At 38.2% G+C, this 13,002-nt stretch overlaps 2 protein-coding genes across 5 annotated transcripts; one reads left to right on the forward strand and one right to left on the reverse strand.

Annotated features, from left to right (window-relative positions):
• Positions 1–5,304, reverse strand: LOC114156738 (uncharacterized). 4 transcript variants are annotated; one of them, XM_028037260.1, is made up of 6 exons: positions 5,198–5,304; positions 3,784–3,927; positions 2,738–2,855; positions 2,046–2,205; positions 941–1,093; positions 1–866 (listed from the first exon to the last, which is right to left on the reverse strand). In XM_028037260.1, the coding sequence occupies exons 2-6, from the start codon at positions 3,903–3,905 to the stop codon at positions 709–711; spliced, it is 711 nt and encodes a 236-aa protein (XP_027893061.1). In that variant the 5' UTR covers positions 3,906–3,927; positions 5,198–5,304; the 3' UTR covers positions 1–708. The 4 variants fall into 4 exon arrangements, with proteins under 4 accessions (XP_027893061.1, XP_027893068.1, XP_027893059.1 ...); XM_028037267.1 differs by having other exon boundaries at positions 2,738–2,831; positions 5,134–5,267; XM_028037258.1 differs by having other exon boundaries at positions 5,134–5,267.
• wdr24 (WD repeat domain 24) lies at positions 5,185–12,590 on the forward strand. The gene is made up of 11 exons (XM_028037255.1): positions 5,185–5,322; positions 6,162–6,226; positions 7,066–7,553; positions 7,993–8,170; positions 8,469–9,141; positions 10,548–10,648; positions 10,715–10,830; positions 10,906–11,010; positions 11,240–11,583; positions 11,662–11,846; positions 12,116–12,590. The coding sequence occupies exons 3-11, from the start codon at positions 7,073–7,075 to the stop codon at positions 12,282–12,284; spliced, it is 2,352 nt and encodes a 783-aa protein (XP_027893056.1). The 5' UTR covers positions 5,185–5,322; positions 6,162–6,226; positions 7,066–7,072; the 3' UTR covers positions 12,285–12,590.
• Positions 12,591–13,002: the final 412 nt, after the last annotated feature.

The raw sequence follows: 13,002 nt of genomic DNA on the forward strand, positions 1-13,002 counted from the left end.
TACTTTCTTCCATAAAGAAAACTTTATTCTTTCTGCAAATATAAAAGATACAAAATTAAAAACCTTTAGACATCCTTTACAGTTTGGAGATTTGTAAGTGTGGTTTGTAAAGTTAGTCAGAAATTAAATAATTTGGGTTATTTAGCTTTTAAAAAAAGAAAAAATCAGAGTTTATTTTCCACCATGTAATTAATTCATTTATAAATGTCAGTTTCAAACTAAATACTTAGCTGCAAATAAAACATTTAGCTAGCAAGCTAAATATTTCGCTTCAAACTAAATATTTTCTTCGCAAACTAAACTGTATAAATACGTAGCTAGCTAACTATTTAACTAAATAGTGAGCAAGCTAAATACTTAGCTAACTTGAGCAAGGTGAATATTTAAAGAAACATTTATTTAGCTAACTAACTAGTTTACAAACTAAACATACAGTCAGCAAGATAAATATTTAGCTAACTAACTTCAGTTTGATCAAATATTTTGTTTGGAGCAAAATATTTAGTAAGAAAGATTTGGCTCCACAATAAATATTTAGTTTGTCACCTAAATATTTAGAGTGTAAATGGAGTATTTAGTTAGAAACTGTGACTTTTATAAGTGAATAACATTGTGAAAATATGGATTTTGTAAAATGAATCCTCTTGTATCAGGCTAAATAACCCAAATTGTAATTTACTGACTAACTTCACAAACGTCGCCGTGTTTTTAAGCAGTTTTAAGTTTCTTGGTTGGCCTCTGGTCGCAGTCTGAGGTCTGCGTGTCGCCGCCCTTCAGATCCTCCAGAACAGGAAGCTGCAGCTTGGTCGCCGTCGCCCACAAACACAACTCCAGCCTGTGAGGCGTCCAGTCCTGCTGCGGATCCACTGAGAGCAGAAAGCAAAGCCGCAAATCTCCACCTGCTCTTCAACAAACCCTCAGCAGCTGGGCGTCGCCTCACCTCGGTTTAGTTTGGCAGCCTGGGCGGCCATTTTGTCCAGGTAGAGGGCGTAGTGCTTGGCGGTGTACTGGACGGGCTGCAGCCCAGGAACGCTCTCCGCTGCTTCATCAGACATGAACGCAGTCAGAGCCGGAGCCGCTGCTGCCAACACCGCTGCAGCAAAACAGCAAAACACTCAACGTCACTCTACTTACGCAGAAAAATACGGGGCTTTCTGCAACATTTCTGAAATTAATTTCAAAATTTCAGAGTTTTTTTCTAGCAAATTTTTGACTTTCAAACTGAAATGTTATTGTTTTTTTTCTCTAGGAAATCTGTGGCTTCAAATTCAGGAATTTCCGTTTTTTATGGAAAATTTTGGTTTGTTTTTTTTTTTCTCACAAATTTTCAAGATTCAAAAACAGATTTCTGAGATTTTTCTGGCAAATTTTTAGACTTTTCAAATTCAAATGTTCTTGTCTTTTATAGAAAGAGATTTTTTTTTAAATAAATTTTGTAATTTAAGATTCAGGAATTTTCTTATTTTTACAGAACATTTGAGATTTTTCTAGTATTTCTTTTACTTTTTAAACTTAATTATTTCTGATTTTTTCTAGAAAATGTTTTTTTAAAAGATGTTTCTTATCAAATTTCTGAGATTTTTCTAAGAAATGTTCAACTTTTAAAACTCAGAAATTTTGTTTTTTATAGAAAATTTTAGATTTTTCAAGCAAACGTTGAACTTTTCAAATTCAGAAATTTCCTTGTTTTTTTCTACAAAATATTTAGAATTTTCCTGTGGAAATTAACTCCTTTTATTGCTGTTTTAATATCTACATCAGCCCTCATACGCTGTTAAGCGTCTCTGTGTGTGGAAGGTTTTAATTTGATGTTTGTGTTTTATGATTTCATCTTTGAAAGATGTTGAACAGTTTTATTTCCTTGCTTGCAGACTGAGCCGTGTGGAGGCATTAAGATCAGATCCTCCGTCTGACGGTTGAGTAAGACTCTGAACTTATTGGGAAATCAATCACCCAGACTACCAGCCATCGCTGTGAAATATTGAGCTGTCTGCTGTGATTTACCACTGCTGTATTCATGCAGAGGGGAGTGAGAAGATGGCAACCTGAGGCTGTGGCGGGGCCGACGCCTTTCAGGCCGCTGAGCTCAGCGATGGCCGCCGGAACGTCGGGCAGGAGGCCCAGCGCCGTTCTGGAGCGTTTCTGGACGGCGTCCTCGCCGTTGGAGGCCGCCAGCTGCTGCAGCCTCGGCCTGAACTTCCCCCTCTGGACGGACACACGAGACACACGCTGCCTTTACATTATGATTGTCAGCAAAACGTCGTCTGTATTACACTAGCAAATGCCAAAATGTAAAGTTGGGCAATTCTATGGTCAATGGAAACGCAGCTGCTGTGATTATTGCAGGAGTTTGTTGCAGAAGAGAGTTGCTGCGTTTCTAATTGAGATTATGGAAATTAAGGCACAAATTTCGCAAAAACTCACATTTTTGATGGAACGTTTTCTGCATGAGGATGACATGGGTTTTTGGGCCACACTGAAATTGGTTTATTTCACAGAACTACAATGGAAACAACAGGATGTTACTACTGCAGGAAACTACAAAGAAGATGACGGGAAGTGTAAGGATGAAGATGTTTTCTAGTGACTTATCACGTGAACAAACAAATTCGCATGATTTTAATTTCATTTCTTATTTAGTGGAAACACAGCAGTGGCAAAATTGTATTTTCCAACATCAGCAGAAAAGGTTCTGTGGACATTTGTAATGGAAACAGCTAGCAGGGTTAGCACTTACCGTTAGCTTCCACTCCATTAGCATCTTCAGCTCTGACAGAGTGATGTGTTTGTCGGGTCGACTCAAAATCAGCGCCGGCAATTCCTCCTGGTACCTGATCAGACAGCTAGCCTTAAAGCTGCAGAATGTAACTTTTATAAAAAAATGCTTTTTCTTTATCATATTTGTTGAAACTGTCACCATGTGGTGACAGTTTGATATGAGACAGATAATTTAGGAGCTTGAAAAGTCAATAGTTGGATAGAAAAAAACCCAGACACTTTGAGATTAATTTCAGAAATTTTCTAGAAAAACATGGAAATATCTGAGTTTCAAGTGGAAAAATTTACTTTTAAAACTCAAAATTTTCTGAGCTTTTTCTAGAAAATATTTTTAGCCTAATCCCAAACTTCTGAGTTTAATCTTGCAAATTTTCAACTTTTAGCTTCAAACTAAATACTGTATTTATTTTATTTATAATAATATTTATTTATGAATAAATAGGAAATTTATACATAAATTTCCTATTTTGTCTCCAAGATCTCAAAATAATAAATAATCTCAAAACCTTTTTCAATTTTTTCTAGAAAATATTTTACTTTTCAAAGTCACAAAATTATTTTTTTAAATTCTAAGAGTAATATCAAAATTAGTCGACTAAATATTAGACTTTTTAAATTCAAAATTTCCCTGATTTTTCTAGCAAATTTCTGAGATTAATCTCAAAATTCCAATTTTCTTTTGTAGCAAAATTTTGACTTTTCAAACTCAAGATTCTTGTTTTTTATAGAAATTTTCTAAGATTAATTCTAAATGTATTCATATTTTTTCTACCAAATATTTGACTTTTGAAACTCAGAAATTATTTTTCTTTTCTCTTGAAAATTTCTAAGATTTATCTAAAAAAAAATTCTACAAAATGTTCCACTTTTTAAATTCAGCAATGTCATGTTTTTTTCTACAAAATTTCTGAGATTAATCTAAAAAAGAAATTTACTCCTTGTTTCCTTCTTTAATGGCGCTGATGTGGTTTTGTGTTACGTTCAGGGCTCAAAAACAGAAGCTACCATTTGTCAAGCTGCAGTAGTTTCGGCTTCTTGGCTTTGGCCGTCGCCTCTACCACGTCCCAGTACTTCTCGTAAACTCTCCTCCATACTTCCGCTTCCCCGCAGCCGAACAGGGCGGCCATATTGGAGAGGTCACGGCTTCAACTAAAAATCACGGCAGAAGGATGTTTGCTTAAACTTTCAACATAAAACACAAGACATATTAATAAAAGTATTTCAATTGAAATCATCTCGATTAGATTCTTGTTCTTCTGTATGTTTTGTTGGCGGTTTACAATCGCAGTGTTTTACCGCCATCTGCTGGACAAAGGGCGTAATCCACTAAATAGAAAATTTTAATTTTAATAAACTTACAAAAATAAAACATAATATATTATCTCAATTAATTTTGTGTCCTTTCAGCACTTTATTAGTCCTTTAGCTGTTGAAAATGATTTATATGTACTTAATATATTGATTACAGTTATTGGAAGTCTTATTCTATGTAAATTGAACATTAACCAACATATTTTATGTGTATTGATCATTTTAATTTGATAAAATACAATGTCTGTTACTGGTTTTCATAGTTGTTGACTGTAAGATGTGTTTATAATATTTTTATGCTTTCATGATGTAAAGCACTTTTACTGCCTTGATGCTGAAACATGCTATTCAAATAAATAAACTTGATTGATAGATAGATATTCTCTTGTGAATTATCTACATTTCACTCTGATGAATGTTTGCCCGTGATATGTAAATCACTACTTAGAACCTCCATCATGTTATCCACCCCTCCACTCCTATTAATTATCCTTTTTTTATAAATAGATGCCTTCTTTATTCTGTGTACATCATTTTTCCTGCCAAATTGTATTGATGTCATCTTTAATAATTACTTTAACCTCTGTTTTACTCAGTTACAATTTGCAGGGATTAAAACAATTGATAAAACTTCTTTAATGTTATTAATAACCAAAATATTTAGATACCAGATTTTCTTCCAGTTCCAGTTGAGAAAAACGGTCATCTCCTCCTTCGGAAGGTGAACGGGGCCGCTTTGCGTAATTCTCGCGAGATTATAGTGAAATAGTATTTCCGATGTTGCAAGCAGTTAGCAACAGCTTCAGAACATAAGGTTTGTAGCTTAACACCGCTTTATTTTACTTTATTTAACTTTATAAACTTTTTGGGGGGTTTTGTATCACAGTTGTTCACAATTTTATATCTAAAACGTTTTCTCGCCTGTCGCGCTTTCTGTCTGTAGGTTCTGGTGGACCGGCTAATGTTAGCATCATACTGCGGTCTTGTTTATGGTGGAAGTAAGCGGAGCCTCCTGCGAGCTCAGCTGTTTTCTGTCTAACTCACCAGCAGAGCGAGGAGCAGGAAGGAAGCGAGCTGTTTTGGATAAACAGATTGAACAGAAATGAACCTGCAGCGGAGCGGCGAGTCGGTAGAAGCTCGTTAGGAAGCGGGCAGCCTGGCTGTGGCTCTGTTAGCACATGTTGCTCCGGGGATGATCTTCACGTGATCACCGAGAGGCTCCTTATCAATCAGGTAATAAGAATATACTGTTTTTAAATCTTTATTTAATTTCCAACTATGTTAACACTAAAAACAACAACAAACATACAGCTATACAAACGGGTATCACAATAAATGCAAAAGCAAAACGTTTTTAATATTTTTAACATAAATTACAGTAAAATATTTCTCTGAAATTGATTAATATAACATTTAATTCCACTCTACATGGTTAATAAACATTACTGTTAACTACTGTGCTCCGGAAAAAGTTGCAGTAGTTTTCCAAACTTTTCTAAAGATCATTTAAAAGACGTTTGAGTATCTGGTGGCTCAGTGTCAAAACACTGATTATTCTTAATATACAAAGTTGAACATTCAATCAATGATTAGTTACTTTCTATCGTATCAAAGCCCCCAGAAAGGCAAAGGTCATATTCTCAATGCAATGGATCATTTTTACTCACCAGTCTAATCGTGAATCTTTTACAACATATTAACATTAAGCAGAAATTTTCATAATTAAATATCCTAATTATACTACAATCTATTTGGACATAATTGTCCGAATAGATTGTAGTATAATTAGGATTATACTAATACTACTATAATATAGTACTGGGATTATACTAATTATGTCCGAATAGATCTATTCGGACATAATTGTCCGAATAGATTGTAGTATAATTGTAGTCTTGAATATTTTTTCACTCATTAGCATTGTTTGGCAGTTTTTATTTAATAAGAAAGCATAACCTTTTAATTGTACAGTTTCTCATGATGCCTTGTAGTTTGTAGTTAGAGAAGATTTAAATAAAATTTTTTTGGGAGTCATCCTGTGAAACGCTGACCCAGATGTTTCTCACTCACAGGCTGCCTCTCATGGGAGGAAACTGTCCAGCTGCAGAGATTGATGAAGCCATCAGTTCTTCACAAAGTCAGTACTGCAGCTGATATAATTATTAATATCTCTAGAGTTTATTTATTTATTGTTTCTGCTACAAACTAAGGCTCTAATGTTGTGTACTCGTTGTGAATGCCAAATGTTGGTAGAATATGTCACTTTTTTATTTAAAAAAATGTTAAGTTAATTTTTTAACATTTCTTTCATTTTACTTATTTTTCTTAGATATTATTTAAAACTATTCTGTAAGGTTTTATACTGAATCAAATTCCATCAGTTTATATAAACAATACTGGTGATAAAATCAAGTTAAATGGCCAGTATGAGGTTAGCTGCCTTTCTTTTTCTTAAACAAAAAAATATAAATTATTATTCAAAATACATACAGTGAGCAAGTGGATGTGTAAAACTCAGTAACAGGAGAAGGGAAGACGTACAACTTCATTTTTAAATCCATTTTTGAGAATTTTGAACAGATTAAGAATTCCCAGAACTAGGAATTATTATTATTTTAAATGTATTTTTAGGATTTATTTGCACTTCTACTCTTTTTTTATTTATTATTTTATGTATTTTCTTTATTTATGGATGTGTTGCTTTAATTTTTAACATTCATATTGTTGTTGTTGTTTTTACATATTTAATTAGTTTTTTATTTATTGGTTTATTTAAATGTTTCAATTTATAGAATTTTTAAAATTTATATTAGATTTTTTTAACGTATTTTATTAATTTCTTCATTTATACTTAAATTCTTATTTGTTGGTTTAATTAATTTTTTATATATATATATATATATTTTTTTAATGTATTTCACAGATAGTTTTTTCTTTAAATAATTTCTTTTTAACTCTTTACTGTTTTTTCGGCAGCAGGAAGATGGAGAAAATGTCTCGGGTCACGACGGCCCTCGGCAGCAGCAGCATCACCGGCCGAACCATGTTCTGCCACCTGGACGCTCCAGCCAACGCCATCAGCGTGTGCCGGGACGCCGCCCAGGTGGTCGTCGCCGGGCGCAACATCTTCAAGATCTACGCCCTGGAGGAGGAGCAGTTTGTGGAGAAGCTGAACCTGCGCGTCGGCCGCAAACCGTCGCTGAACTTCAGCTGCGCCGACGTCATGTGGCACCAGATGGAGGAGAACCTGCTGGCCACGGCCGCCACCAACGGCGCCGTGGTCACCTGGAACCTAGGCAAGCCGTCACGCAACAAGCAGGATCAGCTGTTCACGGAGCACAAACGCACCGTCAACAAGGTGTGCTTCCACCCGACGGAGGCCTACATGCTGCTGAGCGGCTCGCAGGACGGCTTCATGAAATGCTTCGATCTGCGCAAGAAGGAGTCAGTCAGCACCTTCTCAGGTAATCCCAGCTCAACTATAGAATACAGAATCTAGATCAACGGGAAACATGATTAAAAGACATTTAACAGTGATATTAGAGACGTTGCGATCATAAAACATCAAAATAGCAGAAGAACAAAAAGTTTCTCAGCAGCTTTAAACTGAATTGCTTTAATACTAATAAAGATTTTACAAATAACAATAAACAATATTAACTAAAGATGAAGTAAAAATGTGACAGTAAATAAAATTTGTCTAAAAGAATATAAAAATGTTGAAAAAACGGAAGGAAAGATCTCCTGTAGCAGTCAGTGTTCAAAAGCCTCTGACTGAAGAATTTCTGTTGTTTGAGCGTCTGATGAACGGATGCTCCACTGCAACTTACTGAACTTTGAAAAGTAAAATTTTAGTGGTAAGAAAACCTGTTGGTGTTTTTTCTGGCTGGCGTTTTGGTGCAGGTCAGTCGGAGAGCGTGAGGGACGTCCAGTTCAGCATGAAGGACTATTTCACCTTCGCTGCTTCCTTTGAAAACGGGAACGTCCAGCTGTGGGACATCAGGCGGCCGGATCGCTACGAGCGGATGTTCACGGCTCACACCGGCCCCGTGTTCTGCTGCGACTGGCATCCCGATGACAGGTACAACTACGAGGTTGATGCAACAGCAGCAGATCTTTCAGCCGTTCAGTGATTTATAAACTAACTTCCTGGTTTTAGTGTCTGATTCATTTATACAGACCTCTGAAGACAGTGTTGCAGTCAATGTGACTAAGGATTTTCTCTCGATCTTTCTGTGACATTACTTCTTTAATCCCGGAAATGTTCTTCAGCTGATAGAAGACTGATTTTGTAACCGTCTTTATGTGACTCTAAAGGTTCAAGTCAGAGTTTTGTTTTAGAAACCATCTGCTTTCCACTCTTCTTGTTTGTGTCTCAGGGGTTGGCTGGCCACTGGCGGCAGAGACAAGATGGTGAAGGTTTGGGACATGACCACCAACCGCGCCAAGGAGATCTACTGCGTCCAGACCATCGCGTCGGTGGCTCGCGTCAAATGGCGCCCGGAAAAGAAGTTCCACCTGGCCACCTGCTCCATGATGGTGGACCACAACATCTACGTATGGGACATCCGCAGACCTTTCATCCCCTTCGCCACCTTTGAGGAGCATAAAGATGTGACCACTGGGATCGTGTGGCGCCACCAGCATGACCCCCAGTACCTGCTGTCCGGCTCCAAGGACAGCACGCTCTACCAGCACATGTTCAAAGACGCCACGCGGCCCGTGGACAAGGCCAACCCCGAGGGCCTGTGCTTCGGCCTGATGGGCGACCTGGCCTTCGCCGTCAACGAGAGTCTGGTTAGCAGCGACGGCGGCAGGAAGCCGTACCCTGGAGGCGACCGCCGCTACCCGTTCTTTTCCTTCAAGAAGCCCAACCCGACGGAGCAGTTCGCCCACGTGTCCAGCGCTCTGAGCGTTTTTGAGACGGACTTGGACAGCAGCCGCATGGACTGGTTCGTAAAGACGGCACAACTCTACCTCCTCAGTGGGAAGCCGTTTACGGAGCTGTGTGACCATAATGCTACGGTGGCCCGGGAGCTCAAACGACCGCAGGTAAGACCGGTCAGAACAAAAGCATGTCCTTTTGGAACCACTAAAGTATTTTTTTTATTTGAATTTGAACTGCTTCAATACGCTTTTATCCCGTTTAAGTTAATTTAATGTTAATATTCACAGAAGTGAATATTACTTTATATTCATTTAATTTATGTTCTTTAAATTTCCCCGTTTTCTTTTGCTGCAACCAGCAACTAAAGCCAATAAATTCATAGCAATATACTGTATATCACAATAGACGAGCAAAGTTAGTGGCACAAACTAACTCACTGTTCTCAGGTTGCCTAGCAACAACCTGCTGGGTAAGAAGCAGTTTCAAGTTCCCCCAAACTTTGGTTGCCTAGCAACAGCCTGCTGCATAAATGGCAGCAGTTTAAAGTTTCCCCACTTGCTTAAAAAATTAAAAACAAAACGGAGAGAAAACTGAATAAAACAGAAACACTCACAGAATCAGCTTGGCAGGATTTCAGATATTTAAAACAAAAAACCTAATCAATAATTATTGGTAGTGACTAACTGTCACAAAAAATAAAAAAACATCTAATTGTGTCACCACAAGTTTTCATCTCCTCGTTGGTGGATCAACTAAAAACAAAACCACCTGAAGTCAGCAGGAGTTTTTTTATTAAGTTATTTAAAAGGTCCATAAAGATTTTCTAATGCAATATTTCAAAATGCCCACTGAAAAAGAAATGCTGACAGAAACACAGTAAATAGCCACGTTTCCAGTCAACTGTCATGCAAATTATGAACAAATGTTAAAATGTGGCAAAAATAGAAAAAACTTTGAATCAATTGGAAAACCACTGCTTCCCATTTCCTGTTAGCGCATTAATTAAGAACCATAAAAACCCATCTCAACCGGACAAAAACTTTTCTTTGCAGAATTTTATTTTTTTTGTGAAAAAAAAAAAAAATTGTGGGGAAATTTTTGCGAAAATATAAAATTTTCTTTAATTTAAAATGCCCATTTAAAAATGTCTATTTGAGCACAGTTACTGTTTCCATCCAGTTGTCTTGCATTTTTTGTGCAAACTTTAAAAAGTTGCCAAAAAATGTAAAAAAAAAATGCAAAGTCGGCCAATGGATCAGCTCACCACTAGTTTCCATTTTCCTTTAGTGCCTTAAATAAAATGTTTGTCATTTTGAGGAAAAAAAAGGATTATTTTGTTTTTTCCATTGAAAGATAAGGTTGCAATATTGTGAATAAAATATAAAATTTAAATTTCAAGAATAATGTTGAAATGATGGGAACAAAATAAAAATTTTAGAAAATAAAAGTCAAAATATTAGAAAACAACGGAAATAATATCTTTAAAAGGGAAAGAAAGTTTTGACATCAGATGTCTGTTGGTATTTTACATAAAATCCTATTAAAATATAAACCTTTATTTAATCGAAAGGTTTCAACAACATGGACGATGCTGAGAATCATGTTTTCTGACCCGGCACCCGGTCCAAACCACAGCCTCAGTAAACTGGGCGGTTTACCACTAATGAACAGGTAATCTGATTCACAGATTATAATCCGGATTTCTGGAACAGCAAACCTGAATGTTTCTGCTTCCAGTTTCAGCATGAAAGAAATGGGTCCGGAGAGCAGACTGGAGCGCTGCAAAGGCGAAAGCCGGCAGGATAACATCCACCTGGAGCCGGGCAACTCGCACATCAGCAACAACAACGAAGGTAAAGTTGCCGCTTTGCGCCTAAAGCCGGGGATTCAAACCGTCGTCCTGTGAATCAATCTGACTTCATTTCCAGAGAACGAGGAGACGGAGGGCAGCGACGGCCCCACAGAGTACATGTTTGGAGACGCAGAGCTGGATGACGACGACCTTTACCCCCTGGAGCACGACAACCAAACGGGTCAGCCCAGATCCCATCAGTAACCAGCAACTCACCCCAGCAGTTTGCACTGGGCACCGATAGCTAAACAGCTAGCTGCGCTATTCCTAAAGCAATAATCCTAAACATTAGTTCTGCTTTGTACCAACATCATATTAGGCGGAAGCTAATGCTGAAGCACTAACTGAAAATTAGCTCCTCTGGTAGCGTATTAGCCTGAAGTTAGTTTTTAATCCTGCTTCCTCTGCAGTGGCGGAGGAGCCGATGTACACGCTGCCTCCAGAGGCCTTCCAGCTGCGCCACGAGATCATCGACAACCCGTCGGTACCGGAGCACCTGCAGCAGGACAAGGCTGACTCGCCGCACGTCAGCGGCAACGAGGCGGAAGTCGCCTGCCTGACGCCCATCGAGTCGTTCTCGCTCATATCCATTTCCCAGCCACTGTACAGCCCGCACTTACACGCCAACTTCTTCTGCCCCATCGTGCGCGAGATGCTGAGCCACTACGCCGAGCGCGGCGACGTGCAGATGGCCGTGTCCGTGCTCATCGTGTTGGGGGAGAAGATTCGCAAGGAGATCGACGACCTCACTCAGGTCAGGAGACGCAGCAGCAGCGATGATTGGCGTTTTGTTAAGTGATTGGACAGTTTTTGAACCTATTTGCCCCCGTAGGAACACTGGTACATGTCCTACATAGACCTGCTGCAGCGGTTCGAACTGTGGAACGTTTCCAACGAGGTCATCAAGCTGAGTACCTGCAGCGCCATCACCTGCCTCAACCAGACCTCCACCACTCTGCACATCAACTGCAGCAACTGCAAGCGGCCAATGAGCAACAAGGGATGGATCTGTGACAGGTACAAACATCAAAGATTAAATTTCTGCCCTCTTCAGGTGTTTGCTTTTTCTAAACTCTTCACTTTCTAGATATTTCAGATAAATTTTACATTACGTACATCTAACTTTTTAGTTACTTCCTAGAAAGATTGATTTTCTGCTAATGCGCTAATTGCAGAGCTAATTATTTGTTTACCTCTTTAATATTTTTGCTAACTGAAAAAGTTTATTTTGTGCACCTTATTTAAAAACCAAAGTATAAGTAAGCGTGTGTGCGTCTGTCCTGCAGGTGTCGCCAGTGTGCCAGTGCGTGCGCAGTGTGCCACCATGTGGTGAAGGGACTCTTCGTCTGGTGCCAGGGCTGCAGCCACGGCGGACACCTGGAGCACATCATGAACTGGCTGAAGAACAACTCTCACTGCCCTGCGGGATGCGGCCACCTGTGTGAATACACCTGAGACCCGATCGCACACCTGAGGAACGTTTTCACGCCTCGGAGCGCTCTGCTGCCCCCTGTGGCCTTCATGTGAAATCACACCAACAGGTCAATCGGACCCCCGCGTGGCTCCGGTGATTTCTCATCAGCAGAATGTAAAACCAGCGATTGAAATGTTCAACATTTTACAGTTTTCAGATCTGAGTTACTGTTTTACATATTAACACTTATTTTGAGCAACTGTAAATAATTAACATTAATTTATAACAAGGAAAATGGCTTTGAGCGAAACATTAAAACACTTGAGATGTTAAGTTCTGCTCCAGAAGCCCGTTTGTCTTCACATTATTTACATCAAATAGATCAGAAAGACAGAATTTTAAAAAGTTCATTTCCCTTTCATTTATTTATATTCTGTCACAACAAAAATAAACTTTAATTTGGATTTTTTTTTTCATATCGGATGCAATTTTAGTCATTTCTGAACCTTAATTTAAAAAAAACAAATTACAGGAAACATTTTTATCCTGTAAGTTTGGAGTATTGAGGCCAAGTTATGAGAATTTTTGTTTAATTATGAGAATAAAATATTAGCAAAATAAAGATGCAATTTTACCTGGGAAAAAAAGCTTCTAGAGTTAAAGATTTAATGTGAGCAAATACAGTTTTTTACTTTACTCTGGTATTATTTTGACTCTACTGTCATACAATGCAAATACACAAAATTTTACCAAGTATTT

This window comes from Xiphophorus couchianus, chromosome 2, assembly GCF_001444195.1.
Source record: "Xiphophorus couchianus chromosome 2, X_couchianus-1.0, whole genome shotgun sequence".
NCBI lineage: Eukaryota > Metazoa > Chordata > Actinopteri > Cyprinodontiformes > Poeciliidae > Xiphophorus > Xiphophorus couchianus.